Source organism: Cnephaeus nilssonii (assembly GCF_951640355.1).
Source record: "Cnephaeus nilssonii genome assembly, chromosome: 14".
Lineage (NCBI taxonomy): Eukaryota > Metazoa > Chordata > Mammalia > Chiroptera > Vespertilionidae > Cnephaeus > Cnephaeus nilssonii.
The window spans coordinates 32149897-32164819 of NC_137085.1; the positions used below are offsets into that span (position 1 = coordinate 32149897).

General features: G+C 36.3%; 1 protein-coding gene across 10 annotated transcripts in view; it reads left to right on the plus strand.

Annotated features, from left to right (window-relative positions):
* AGTPBP1 (ATP/GTP binding carboxypeptidase 1) overlaps nucleotides 1–14923 on the plus strand; it is a 105753-nt gene that overhangs the window by 47060 nt on the left and 43770 nt on the right. For all 10 annotated transcript variants that reach the window (XM_079790470.1, XM_079790468.1, XM_079790474.1 and 7 more), the window contains 5 exons: nucleotides 411–588; nucleotides 3615–3712; nucleotides 5723–5839; nucleotides 11589–12304; nucleotides 13718–13801. In XM_079790470.1, the coding sequence (XP_079646596.1) occupies nucleotides 411–588; nucleotides 3615–3712; nucleotides 5723–5839; nucleotides 11589–12304; nucleotides 13718–13801 (1193 nt within the window). The remainder of the gene's footprint in view (nucleotides 1–410; nucleotides 589–3614; nucleotides 3713–5722; nucleotides 5840–11588; nucleotides 12305–13717; nucleotides 13802–14923) is intronic.

A 14923-nucleotide genomic window follows, 5' to 3' on the forward strand; every position in this document is an offset into this window, starting at 1 on the left:
TGAGGTGCTATTGCATGATAACTGATAAAATTCTGAGAATGGTTCAGCCAAGTTCATGTTCCTTTTTATTTCTTACTATATTTCTTGCTTACTTAAAAAAAATTGTGTGCTAAGCTAGCTAAATGTGCCTAAGTCCATCATAGATATTACTTAGTACTTTGGTGACTTTTAGTACCAAAGTTGGCACTGATTTCTGCATAGTTAAAATATATAAGGTAAAGTACTACTAAATTTGCCACATGAGGTTCTTACTTCTGAAGAGTCAAAGCTATTTTATAATTACTTTATGTTAAAATATTGTTTTCTTGTGATATGTACTCTTGAAAATTATTAATGTATTACTTTCTGAAGTAATGTGAAATTGGTTCAGTTACTCACCAAAGGCACATTATTTTTTTCTTAAAAAACAGGAATGTTTGGCAGTCAGGACCCTTGATCCTCTTGTCAACATCTCCAGTCTGATAATGAGGAAGTGTTTTCCTAAAAATCGCCTGCCACTGCCAACGATTAAAAGTTCTTTCCAATTCCAGTTGCCAGTTATTCCTATCACTGGACCTGTGGCTCAGCTCTACAGTTTACCCCCCGAAGGTAGGACCACATGCTCACCGCTGGGCTTCAGTGGTTCTTGGAATTGTGTGACTCTGTTGACTTTTTTTTTTTCTTGTGTCCAACTCCCCAGCAAAAGAAGGTCTTAATGAACACAGTAAATTTTCACATTGTATTTTAGTTAATAAATATTTCTTTAAGTATAAGAAATTGTGGTCTAGTAATGAAGGGAAGTGGGTGGGATTTGTTACAAAAATGTAAATATGAACTGTGAAAAAACGTAAGCATCATATAGGACCATTACTTGGTAGTTCATGTAAAATTTCAAAGTATAAGGATATAAACATTAAATGTCTAAGTAATTATGTTTGTCTTACATTTGTAGCTTTTTTATGAACTTCATTTTTAAAAAAATATATTTTATTGATTTTTCACAGAGAGGAAGGGAGAGGGATAGAGAGCTAGAAACATCGATGAGAGAGAGACATCGACCAGCTGCCTCCTGCACACCCCCCACCGGGGGATGTGCCCGCAACCAATGTACATGCCCTTGACCGGAATCGAACCTGGGACCCTCCAGTCCGCAGACCGACGCTCTATCCACTGAGCCAAACCGGTTTTGGCTATGAACTTCATTTTTTAAAGTTAAAAATACCTAATTGGCAAACTCTCCTTCCCCCCAAAAAAAAACCTAGTCATCAAAAATGTTTTATAAACATATGAAATTATCAGAAGTTGATTATTTGCCATCTTCCATACAATATTGTAGGAACATAGTAAAGAAAGTAAGAGTTTAAAATTTTTAATCTGGGGAAAAAGTAGAATTTGTTTTGCTAAGATCTAGAAAAAATGGAAAAGAGAAAGTTGTCCAGACTACTAATAGAATTTCTGAGGTATTTTCTTGTCACTTGATCACTTCTTTTGAGTAAAAAAAATTTTTTGAGGGTACCTTTTTTATATTTAAAAGCATTATTTGAAATGAGTGGTTTAAGAGATTAAGTAATTATAATTAGTTTTATTCTTTTTTTTTTTTTTTAAATATATTTTATTGATTTTTTACAGAGAGGAAGGGAGAGGAATAGAGAGTTAGAAACATCGATGGGAGAGAAACATCGATCAGCTGCCTCCTGCACACCCCCCACTGGGGATGTGCCCGCAACCAAGGTACATGCCCTTGACCGGAATCGAACCCGGGACCCTTGAGTCCGCAGGCTGACGCTCTATCCACTGAGCCAAACCGGTTTTGGCTAGTTTTATTCTTGACACAGATTTATTAGTGGTATTTATCACAGAGTACACTTTTATGATTTTATTTTAGAATATTTAATTATTGTAGTACAAGTTTAGTCCACACAAAGTACAAAGTTTAGTTGCACAAAATGTTAAAATGGATTATTCAGAAACTTCCTTTAAAAGTTTAAAAAATCTAAACTCAAGTCTGGGAACTTGAGTAAGGTAGATAAATAAAAGCAATTTTTATTTTTTTCTTCCCATTCCATTAAAAATTACTGACAGACTTTAAAAATATGGGAAAATATGTGCTAAATCTAAAAACATTCTCATGGAATAAACATAGAACATGCAAAAAAACATGGCAGAAATATAAATAGATTAAGAAGAGTGTCATCCTTTCACTCACCCTAATATGAAATGCAGTATCTCTGACTCAAGTTGAGGTTCAGTTAGCACCTGATTTGGAGGGACAATTAAAAAGCAGTTGGGCCCTCGCTGGTTTGGCTGAGTGGATAGAGCGTTGGCCTACCGACTGAAGGGTCCCAGTTCTATTCTGTTCAAGGGCACATGCCTGGGTTGTGGGCTGGATCCCCGCAGTAGAGGGCGTGCAGGAGGCAGCCGATCAATGATTCTAATCATTGATATTTCTATCTCTCCCTCTCCCTTCCTCTCTGAAATCAATAAAAATATATTTAAAAAAAAGCAATTGGAATCCTTTTCTCTTGTGTATCTCAGTGTAGGATTATGGGGGTTAAGTGCTGATTCTAACTGGCAGATAGCTGGTGAGACTTGTCTGTGATATGACAGGTAGTAACACTGAGTGGGAGATAGGATATATCTCTTAATGTCCTTTATACAGTGTCTAGAATAATCACATGTACAGGGAAAGCTGACTTCTAGTGCAAAAAATGACAGACAGATGACATTTTTTGAGGGCCTTTTTCTGATTCATCTCAGGCTGATGGATCAGGGATAGAAATGGAGATTTACATTAACTACCAAGCCTTCATGATTAAGATGTATGGGGAAGGTCCTATTAGCAACTGCATAGGTAGAAGGAAAAATACCATCTTTCTGTTTTCTGTTATTTTCTCACATATCAGGCTTCATAACATTTATCAAACTTTTCATTATTTTTTTTAACTTCCTCAGCTAGTTTCGTGAAGATAGACTGTTATTTTTTCCCTTCATTTTATCCTCAGCATCCATTAGATTATATGAGACATAATAAGTGTGCATTTAACATTGGTTGATGGATGGAGTTAGCCTCAGTACTTATTTTCTTGGATATTAAATGCCTAAAGATAGGCAGCTTCTACTTGTTTACTCTTTTCTGCTCTTTAACCTCCTGAGCTCCATATCTTTAAAAAAATTTCTAGCACACAGCACAGTACATGGTACATGGTATCACTGAAATAAATAAATGGGAAGTGAATTATAAAAGGGATGGAATGAGTTATTAAAATTTACCAAAAATAGGAAACAAGATGCTTTATTCAGGCTGTTGCAACTTAAGACAATTTTTTTTTTGTAAAGAATCACTAGATACAGGTGGTACTTTTAAAAGATATTAATTTTTAAAAACAAACAGTCAAAAAGCTCATTCATTTTTATAGTGCTTTTCCAAATTTTAAAGCACTTTCACTTTATCTCATAGGTTTTTCAATACCTGGGACAGCCTTAGAGACATTTTTAATAAGAAATTTAATTTAATTTTCCTTTGGTAATTGAAATACTTTATATATATGTATAAATATAACATTCTACCTTTGGATGTGCATGTTGTAGAATGCTTACCTCTGACCTACTTACTTATAGCACATTTTGTATCACAGTGGATGACGTAGTAGATGAAAGTGATGACAACGATGATATTGATTTAGAGGCTGAAAATGAAACTGAAAATGAAGATGACCTAGATCAAAATTTTAAGGTTAGTATAAATGTCTGTCTTCAGTCTACTTAATAAATTGTATACACAGTTGTAAAACAAAGATTGGATAAACGGACATAGTTAATGGTAGATTAATTTGTTCTGTCCACATCTTTTTATCATGGCTGACTATGGACAGTAAATTATTAAAAGAGAAAATAATGTTGCTTTGAATGCATTGGTCTGAAAAGGGTTAATGCATTCTTCACTATGCCTGTTTTACAGGTAAATTCTTTTTAATATTAAAAAGTTTTTCTGTATATTCATATATTAAAATTGTATTTATATGCGTGATTAGTGAAGATGTAGGAAATGAAAAAACACTTTAAAGTACCACTTACAATAGCATCAAATCATTAATTACTTGGGTAAATATCTTACACAATATATGCAAAAGTTTATATCTTAACAATCACAAAATACTGGTTGAAGAAACCATAGATGATCTGAAGAAATGGGTAGATATAACATGTTTATGGATTGGAAGATTTAATACTATTTACAGGAAAATTTTTTTTTTAAGTACAGAGCCACTATTGTAAGGCTATATTTTCACAAAATAATATTGAATATTGATCTAGTAAATAGAGAAAGTAATGCCTCTGTAAAGTTTTTGTTATTTTGAAAGCATTGTCTTCTTTATTCGATATTAATCAAGAAAATTATATATTTTTGATTTATCAATGCATAATTTAAGATATATGAAGTTATATATTCAAGTAATATTAACATAATAATTAACATGATACTCTAAGTTAAACCAATCTTTATTATTTATGGCAATGGAAAAAATCTTTTTATTGGTTATACAAATTGTAGCTAAATTCCTGAATAAGAAATATGAGAAATACATAGTATGTTTTTTCTTTTAAATTGCTTATTGATAGGAAATGTATATAGTCTGGTATGTGTATATAAAACATTTTAAGGATGGAAGCATAGTAGACTAAGGCAGAAAAATAAGCAGTGAACTTTGTGGTAGTAAGATAAATGCACAATTAAAAACAAATACCAGTTGAAAATTAATATTCAGTTACCTCTCTTTAGCCACCAATGAAGATAATAATGAGCTTGCATTTGTGTGAGACCAGAGTTGTTGAGGGCCCTAGAGACTAGCCTAGATAGTAGGTCAACTGGCACTTGTCTTCCCATCATGCTGTACATTAATTAGCTCTTTGAACAGATACAGACCACATTGCTCCTGGATACATACCCTGTTTCTCTGAGGACATACTTCTCCTTTAATCATATCCTCTTCTTTCCCAAAGGGTCACGGAAATCACTTCTGGCTGTTTTCCACTCCTTTTCTTTTCCTGAAAAAAACCCAGAGTGAATGGTGACACTGAGCTTTTCTGAGGGCACTTTGCTGACCATGGAACATAGAGTGCATGATAATCATGAGTCTCCTGAGGCAGTGCATTGTGCCGACTCGGAGACACTGACTACTCTATGGGCAAGCTGTGTAATTTTGAGCAAGCCACAACCTCTCTGTACCCATTTCCTTCTCAGTTAAATGGAAGTAATAATACTATTCCTTCAGAGTGCTCTTACGAAGATTACATTAGATGATATATGTAAAATCCTTGGCTAGTGTTTCACATATTTTCAATGCTCAATAAACGTTTGTTTGATTATTACTAACACAATCATATTTTTAATGTTTTTCAATTTAGCTTTCCTGCCCTTTAATATGAGCAAAATGATGGCAGTTAGGGAGATTAGGGGAACATACTTGAGTCTTGATCTTGACATTAGCTTTTCTGTCTTCAGCCCAAATACCATATTATATTAGAATAACCTTAGGCAAAAACAAAACAACCAAAACTATAACACAGCAACAACCTAAAAATACAAACAAATTTTAATTTACGGTAAAATTAACACACCCTGTGTTCAGCAATTATTCTCTAATTATATGTAATTAATAATTTGGAAAAATTTAAATCTGTAATGTATTCTGTAATTTTAGGTTTTTCTTTAACTGGTGACATGCCATTTTTGTTATTTCAGAATGATGATATTGAAACAGATATTAACAAACTAAAACCCCAGCAAGAACCAGGACGAACGATAGAAGAACTTAAAATGTATGAACACCTTTTCCCTGAGCTTGTTGATGATTTTCAGGTATAAATATGGAAAACTCAGCATCTCAACTGATTTTTATAAAATAGTTTCCCCCCCTCCCTTAGGTATACTAGTATAATCACTATTTTAATTTCTAAGAAATGAAAGTAGCATTGCATTTCTGAGTGGCATTGGTCAGTTACTTTAACATTCTGGGTATAAATTGCTTATCTATAAAATGAGGGAACTAGCTTATTTAACTGTTGGACTAGATTTTTAATTTTTTCATCGCTTTGGTTTATCACTTTAATTGACATAGTTTTTACTCTTTAAAAATGTTCTTTAAAGTGGTATTTCAAAAATCTTATTTTAAAGTCTTCTTTGTATCAGTTTTGTTCAACTAAGGGGAGATGAGAGCTAAGAAGCTGCTGAATTTAAAATATGTATAGTCTCTGCATGCTGAATTTCTTTTCCTGAAGGTCATTGTATAATTGTGGAATGTTCAGGAGGGAGGAAAGCAACTCGAAGTCTTTAAAATCGAAGTTGGTTCATAGGGAGAATGACTTGTTAATATTTCTTAAACTCAGTTATTTATTGGAATACAGTTATTCAGCCTGGATTACACAGCAAGTAAAGCTGACTGAATGATGGCAATTGGTAGATCTAGTTTCTTATTCTCACTATGCTGCTCACTTGTGGTGGGTCCTTGAATAACTCTGAAATTGCCTAGGATCTTAAACTGTGAAATAAAGGGTTTGAATCAGATAATCTCAGACTTATTTAGCTCTTTCTCCAAACCTCCATGCCCCTACATTCCATGCACTTAATTTCCAGTTGCTTAAAGAAAAAGATTTTAATGTGCAATCATATGTAGAAATCAAATAAAAGGGAAGTACTTGCTAGCTAATGTTTACATTTCTCAGTTCTGATTATTCAGGTTTTTCTCTGAGAACTTTTGAGCTTTGGCTGCAGTAGAAGGAGCAGCAAATTGTTCTCCTAACCCCTTCCCTAGCGTTTGGTTCCCTCCATAGATTTGAGGTATGGAAAGTCACTCTGAAATCAGGGGTACTAAAAAAGGGCAGGAATGAAAGAGAGGTTATTGTTAAAAAGAGACAAAGAAGGTAAGAAGAGACATTTGGGAAAGGATACAGGTTGATTTTTATACAATCAACCTACAGGAAGTATTCTGGCTGCTCTGCTAATATTTTTATGACCAGGTAAGAACCATTTAAAAATAAAACCACAGAAGTAAGAAATACTGCTAACTCAAAGTAGAAAAATATGTGAAAGGGATTTGGGGGAAGGAATTATTGTGTGAAGAAATAATTATTTTTTTCTTTGTGTGCACATGAGAACTATATAATGTCATTAAAAATTGTAGGCATAGAGGTGAGTAATTTGTTAATGGGTGTGAAGGCCAGGATTTTGATTCTCATTCTTTCACAAGCCAATTCTTTTTTGTTGTAGGCTACAAATGATGAGGTCTTCTTGTATGTCTGTCTTTTTGTTCATCACATAGATAGGCTACCCTTGATGGTTTCTTGCTTAGTACCTATGAGCAGGTGACAACTTGCCTTTCGGTTTGACAGCTCCAAGAGCAGATTCCTACTTTTGGTCTGACTTGGTGTGTCCAGGGTCAGTTGGTAAAGACAGGTTTGTCTAAGTGAGAGACCTCTGAAAAATCTTTTTCCCAAGCGAGGACTTCCATTTTTTTGTGTTTAATCAAAAGAAACTACTTCAAGTACTTCAGATAGTACGTAATTATTAACATATCCTCTATTTTGCCAGAAAGTTTTACGTAGAGGATTTAGTTATATTTCTGTAGCATACTAGTGACCCGGTGCATGAAATTTGTGCACATTAAAAGGGGATTAATTAGAGGAAATAATTTAATTTTGCTATTTGCCCTTTCTCTATAATAGAAGTGCCAGAGATGAAAGAAAATTAGTAAAATGTATATAAAAATCTTCCTCCTGTCAGAGTCTGGGGCTCACCACGGGACCCAGAGTCAAGTCCCTGCCCACCCACATGCGCCTTAAAATCACGTGAGACCCAGACCCAGCTGGCCCCCCCCCCCCCCCATTGGGCTAGATCCAGACCTGGCCAGTCCCACCCCTGTCAAGCCGTGCTGGGCAGGGAGCATAGCCTCAGGTTCCCTGGCCCGGCGCCAGGACGGGGGGCATGGCCTGAGGTCCCCCAGCCCAGACCAGGGTGGGGGCGTGCCTTCAGTCCTCCGTCAAGCCACGCCAGGTGGGAGGCATGGCCTGAGTTCCCCTGTCAAGCCCCGCCAGGCGGGGGGGGGGGCACAGCCTCAGGCCCCCCTGGCCCACTGCTAGGGTGGGGTGTGTGGCCTGAGGTTCCTCAGCCCAGATCAGGGCGGGGGGCATGCCTTGAGGTCCCCTGTCAAGCCCCGCTGGGTCGGGGGGCACAGCCTGAGGTCCTCTGTCAAGCCCTGCTGGGTGGGGGGCACGGCCTGAGGTCCCCTGTCAAGCCCAGCCAGGCAGGGGGCACAGCCTCAGGTCCCCTGGCCCGATGCTGGGGCGGGAGGCGCAGCCTGAGGTCCCCCGTCAAGCCCCGCTGGGCGGGGTTGCGGTCTGAGGTCCCCAGCCTGGTGCCGGGGTGGGGGGTGTGGCCTGAAGTTCCCTGTCAAGCCCCACCTGGTGGATGGCATGGCCTGAGGTCCCCCGGCCTGGCGCTGGGGCAGGGGGAGTAGCCTGAGGTCCCCTAGCCCAGCACCAGGACAGGAAGCGCACCTTGAGGCCCCCCCCCCGGCAAGCCCCGCCAGGTAGAAGGTGCGGCCTGAGGTCCCCTGTCCAGCCCTGCCGGGTGGAAGGTGCGGCCTGAGGTCACCTGTCAAGCCCCACGGGGGCGGGGGAGGGCGTAGCTTCAGGTCCCTGCTGATTGCTCATTAAGACTCCTTATGGGAACTTGGCCTCAGCTGTGGGTACAGCCATCTTTGTGACAGAGTGATAGTCAATTAGCACATTCCCTCTTTATTAGATAAGGATGCTATAGGAAATAGCATTATCTTTTATTTACATAATTGGAAAATCATTTCAAATGATACTTGACTATCTCAATTTTAGGTAGAAGAATGTGCTGTTCAAATACTTTAGTCTCTGTTTTTTGAAGTCTGTGTTGGAACTACATATAGGCAGTGGTATTTAAATGATACACTTTTGAGAATTAAAAATATTGATTGGAGCCCTGCCCGGTGTGGCTCAGTTGGTTAGGCATCATCCTGTGCACCAAAAGGTCACCTGTTTGATTCCTGGTCAGGACACATTCCCAGGTTGCCAATTCAATACAGCCAAACAATGTTTCTCTCTCTTGCCCTCCATCTCCCTTCCTTTCTCTCTAAATAAATAAAAATATATTAGAAAGAACTATATTGGTTGGTTCTAGATAGGAAGTATTTGAAAGAATTTTTTTCAGCCATCATCATACCAAATACTGGCAGATCATGGGATAGCAAACATAAATGAAATTAATATGATGTTTTCCATTTTGATTTGTATGTCCTTTTCAACATCAACTAGTGAAGTTGAAAATTACTTGATGTTATTGTTTTAGTCCTAAACACCATCCACTTTGTGTCCAGATATGTTAAGTCTCTTATTCATAGCCAGAGGGAGGCAAAATGAATGCATTTGAAGGCAACATATGGAATTACTAAAGTAATTACCAACAGACTTTTGAGGGGAACTTACCATGCTTTAAAGGCCATGATTGTTTATTCATAATGACAATTATAGTTTTATTTGCTTTTGTTTCTTGATGGCAGAATATGGGAGGTGTCAAAATTCTGCATTTTCACAGCTCTTTTTTCATACATCTGTGGTAGCATGATGATATTTACCATATGGACTTTTGTTCTGTTTTATTTTTATTTTTTTAATTTGGTTTTAAATTTTTATTTAAAAATTTTTTTTGTTAATCCTCACCTGAGGATATTTTTTTTCATTGACTTTTAGAGAGAGTGGAAGGGAAGGGGAGAGACACAGAGAGAGAAAAACATAGATTGCTTGCCTCCTGCATGTGCCCCAAGTGAAGATAGAGCCTGCAGCGGAGGTCCGTGCCCTTGATGGGAATTGAACCCAAGACCCTTCAGTCCACTGGCTGATGCTCTATCCACTGAGCCAAACTGGTTGGGGTGGTTTTAAATTAAAGTTATATGTGGGCAGAGTTTTAAGAGCCAAATAGTTTTGTGTAGTTTAATGAGGAAAATAATTGTTTCCTTCCCACCTGACATTTCCTACAGTCACTTTTAGCATGTTTTTGAAATTAATCCCCATATTTCTAAGTAATATAATAGACTTCCACTGCCATGTCTTGATTTTTTTTCAATTTTTGTTCTTTTTAAAATTTTATTTTTGTGTATATTATCATGTTAAGATAGGCATCTAGTTTTTTTCAGCCTTTCTTTTCTAATATTTACATTTTTAGGTGATAAATTTTATTCTAATTACTATTTAGCTATATCACATAAGTATTGATTTTCAGCATTTTTATAATTTTTGTTTTGAAACTTTATTTTCATTATTATTTTTTTTCTTTGATTCATTGGTAATGTTAAAGCTGGCTTTTTAATTTCCATTTTTTATTGATTTCTAGCATATTGTTGTAGGATAAGAGGACATACATAATTCTTTATTCTTATAATCCTTTCACATTTTTGAGGCTTATTTTATGGTTTTAAATATGGTCAAGTTTTGTTATGATTTCTTGTGTCCTTGAAAGAGTTCTGTGGTTATATGCCTATTAGGAAAAGACTGTTAATCGTGTTGAGAACTTCTTTTCTGTTTCATGGAGTTTTATTCCTATGCTATCAATTACTGTGCAAAGTATTTTAGAAATTTCTGTGATTGTGAATGTGTCTCTCTTTTAGCAGGTCTATCAGTTTTTTTTAATATGTTTTGAGGCTTATTATTTAGTATATATAAATGTAAATTGATTTCCTTTTGAACTTTTTATCATTATGAAGATACTGTCTTCATCTCTAAGACTTACTAGTAAAAGGTTTTAAAAAATATTAATGTAGTTAAATTAATTTTGGTTATTTCCCTGGTACCTGTTTATTTATTTTTATTTTTATTTTTATTGTTGATACTATTACAGATGTCCCTATTGCCCCCCACTTGGTTCCCCTCCACCCAGCGCCCGCCACCCCATCCCCCTCTTTTTTGCTATTAACACTTTATTCTTCTAATATTCCACGAAATATACTTATGTCATGTTTATTACTTGTATTGACAGTCCTCTCTCCTTTGTCCTTAGAAAAATGTAAGCTGCAAAAGGGAAGAGTTGTTTTCTGTTTTTCAAAAGATGGGTCTTAAGTTCCTGAAACATTGCTTGGCACAAAACAGACACTTGTAAATATTTGTTGAATTAGAGAATAACAATTTGTGTTTTCTTTAAGAGGATTTTAATGTGTTTTTACTTTTCTAAGTTTCTCATGTTTTTGTTACTATATATAGGCATTATTTTTGTAATAGAAAAAGTAAAATAAGTATAATGAATTTTGTTGTAGTTAAATACAGGATGGGGCAAAAATAGATTTACAGTTGTGATTATGTGAAACACAGTTTATTGTATTATTATTAATTATTGTATTACTTTCCATACGAACAACTGTAAACCTACTTTTGCCCCTCCCCTGTATTGTGTCTTTTGTTAGCAAGATTAAAATATATCCATCTTTAAAATTTTAGGTTTCTGAAGCAGCATATAAAATGAATATGGCCTTAGTTTTGTTTATACATTTTAATATTTAGAGATAAAAGATTAAACATATTTTTTATTTTCAAAGGACTATGACTTAATCTCCAAAGAACCAAAGCCTTTAGTATTTGAGGGAAAAGTACGTGGTCCAATTGTTGTGCCTACAGCAGGAGAGGAAGCAGCTGAGAATTCAGGCAATTTCAGAAAAGGAGTTGTAATGAAGGAGAATGTGTCTCCCCTGGGAGATGAAGGTGATAAGAAACCTAGCTTTATGGATCTGGCAAAAGAAGATATTAAAGATAATGACAGAACATTACAGCAACAGCTAGGTGATCAAAATAGAACTATTTCATCAGCCCATGGCTTAAACAATGATATTGTGAAGGCCTTGGACCGAATTACATTGCAGAATATTCCTTCTCAAACAGCTCCAGGTTTTACTGCAGGAATGAAGAAGGACTACAGCCTCCCTCTTACCGTAGTTACATGCTCTAAAGCATGCCCACACGTGGCTGCTTGTGGAAATGTTCTGTTTGAGGGAAGAACAGTTCAGCTGGGGAAGCTTTGCTGCACTGGAGTCGAAATCGAGGATGACGAAGATACTGAGTCTGCTTCATCGGTGGAACAAGTATCAGTTGAAGTCTCTGATGGACCAACACTCCATGACTCAGACCTCTACATTGAGATTGTGAAAAATACGAAGTCTGTCCCAGAATATTCAGAGGTGGCTTATCCTGATTATTTTGGTCACATTCCGCCTCCGTTCAAAGAGCCTATTTTAGAAAGGCCTTATGGTGTACAAAGGTGAGTTGCAGATTCCTTCTTCCTTCTAAACAAGACCATTGTCAAAAGATGAGGCACATGTACAAAAACTGGGTATTTAGAAAGAAAATTACTCTGGATTAAAGTTACTGTAATTTTTATCCTGTGTTGGTAATTTTACATTGTTTTGAAATTGTCCTTAGGAGTTTAGTTTATTTTCTAAGCTCATTACTTAATTCAAGTGAAACCAGCATAATACACCTGACCGCATCATGGAAGCACAGAGCATCGGGAAGCGGACTTACTCTGCTGGGAAGGGTGTGTGGGAGTGGGCCTGTTCCTTGGCACCTCCTGGTTGTATCACAGACTGCACCATCCAGAGGCAGCTGGCTTCTTGGTGTGCTGTAATGGCCCTCAAAAAGCACAGGTGCAGCTATTATGAGTTATTGTTGTCAGTCTCGTATTCTGCTTAATTTATAAACTAAACTTTATCCTAGGTGTGTATGTAGAGGAGAAAACATATATAGGGTTAGGTACTATCTGCGGTTTCAAGCATCCCTGGGATCTTGAAACATCCCTCTCAGACTAACTACTCTACTCTGAGAAGTAGCTATGTATTAGCTAACACCAGCAGGCACCTTCCCACTATGGCTTTTGTGACCCATCTACCTGCAGTTCCAGGCACCTGGCTTTCTGATCCAGATCTCTTCTGTTTCAGCTACAGTTTGGTACCACTTTTGGTGACTATTGTGTTCCTTGGCTTGAATATTGATGGGAAGATTGTGGGGTCTCCGTGTGGCTGAATCTTCTAGGACAGTGGCAGGGATTTTAGGAATTTTCCAGTAAGTTGGTGTCTATGTTGTTGGACTGAGTCAGGGGAAGGTCAGGCCTAGAAAAACCCTGGAGCTGCAGGGGGTCCGCCTTCCGCTTCCCAACACAAATGGTTCCCTCCCCTGCACATTTCCTCTCCAGCTGTAGAAGAGAGAATGGACTCTGCAGAATGTGCAGGCCGATTCCCAACTGCTTTTTAGCTATATACCAGTGACGGTGGGTTTTAAAAATCTCTTTCTTATATAATCTCTGGCTTTTCAGATCTTTACTGCTTCTAATAATGCTGCTATTATGTATACAGAATTATTTGCCTAAGGGCTAGAGAGTGGGTCCACACAATTTCTATGTAACAAGGCATAATAGACGTTCAAGGTTTTAAAAAAACTATTGAGCTTGTAACTGTATACTACATGGTTATTTTCTAGAACTCAGACTTTAAAAATACTGAAATTTGTCTTGTTATATAGTGATAATTTTTTGGTAGCACAAAATATATATAGAGGAATGGTCATCTTTAAGACATTTTTATCATTTTATACTTTTTATCCAAAACTTAATTTGGAGAAAGTTGTGCCTTGGCATAGATTAGTGAATTTTGGTCAAACGTCTCTTTTATGATTTCAGGACAAAAATTGCCCAAGATATTGAGAGGCTAATACATCAGAGTGATATCATAGATCGAGTGGTGTATGACTTAGATAACCCAAAGTAAGTCTGATTTTTTTGTTTGGTTTTGTTTTACTTTTATTAGTTACATTTTTACTGTAAATTTTCAGTGTTATTTTTAAAAGATAAGGGTTATCTTTTAACTTCCACCTAGTTTACTGTCACTACACTTTCAGTTTTTAGCAGGGATATAATGATAATGTAGTAATAAAATCATGTTTATTTACTTATAAATTGAATATATCACAAGCTTTTGTTTGTTCTTAGGTGGACTTTTAATGGGTTTAATAAGGTAACGGTCACAAATTGATGCTTAAAAATTAATTTTTAAAAAATGAAAATTACTTCCACTTAAGAGAGTGGAGATGTCATCTGAAATTCTTGAATTTTGTCCTGTAATATTTAGCTTTCATATCCTTAGGACAATAAGTTACCACCCCCTTCAGAAGGAATACAAGTTTGCTAATTCTCCACAGTCCCTGCTATGCTCCTTTGTCTCTTACTGTTTATAATCTGCTTCAGTCCTTGAAATTACTTGCCTGACTGTTTGTGATGCTTGATGTAGTAGTGTCATTTACAGTTTAGGATTATCACTAATATCACATTTTAGGGTTTATGTAAAATAAATGAAAATTACAAATTATGAATGTGACCATTATTTAGTCATTTGCATCATCAAATGAGAAATTTAATTAGCTCTCAGTGGATTTTTCCCTCCCCCTTAACATTCTAATATTTTTGGAAATTTTCACATTTTATTGGTCTTATTTGGAGAAAATAAAGCACTTTTCAAAGACTTTTATTAAAGAATAATGACTGAAGTTGAAATAACATTCTTAAAAATGAAAAATCTCCTTATTTATCTCTCTTAGTTATTTCAATATTTGTAATTCTGTGTCAGACAGATGAGTCAGATGTGGTAAGAACAGAAACTAAAGAATCCTGAGTGTGGCATATTTTTAAATGAAATGATTTTGAACAAAATCTTTGAGCTTTTTGGAGTTTTCCCCTATTAAATGTAGGCTCCAGAAGAGCAAGAATTTGTATTCATTTAGGGAAACAGACAAATAACAGACAAAAAAGAGTATCTGGCACCTAGTAGGTGCTCAGTAAGTATTTACTAAAGTAATGAGTATGTAAAATGAGGATAATACCTTCATCTTT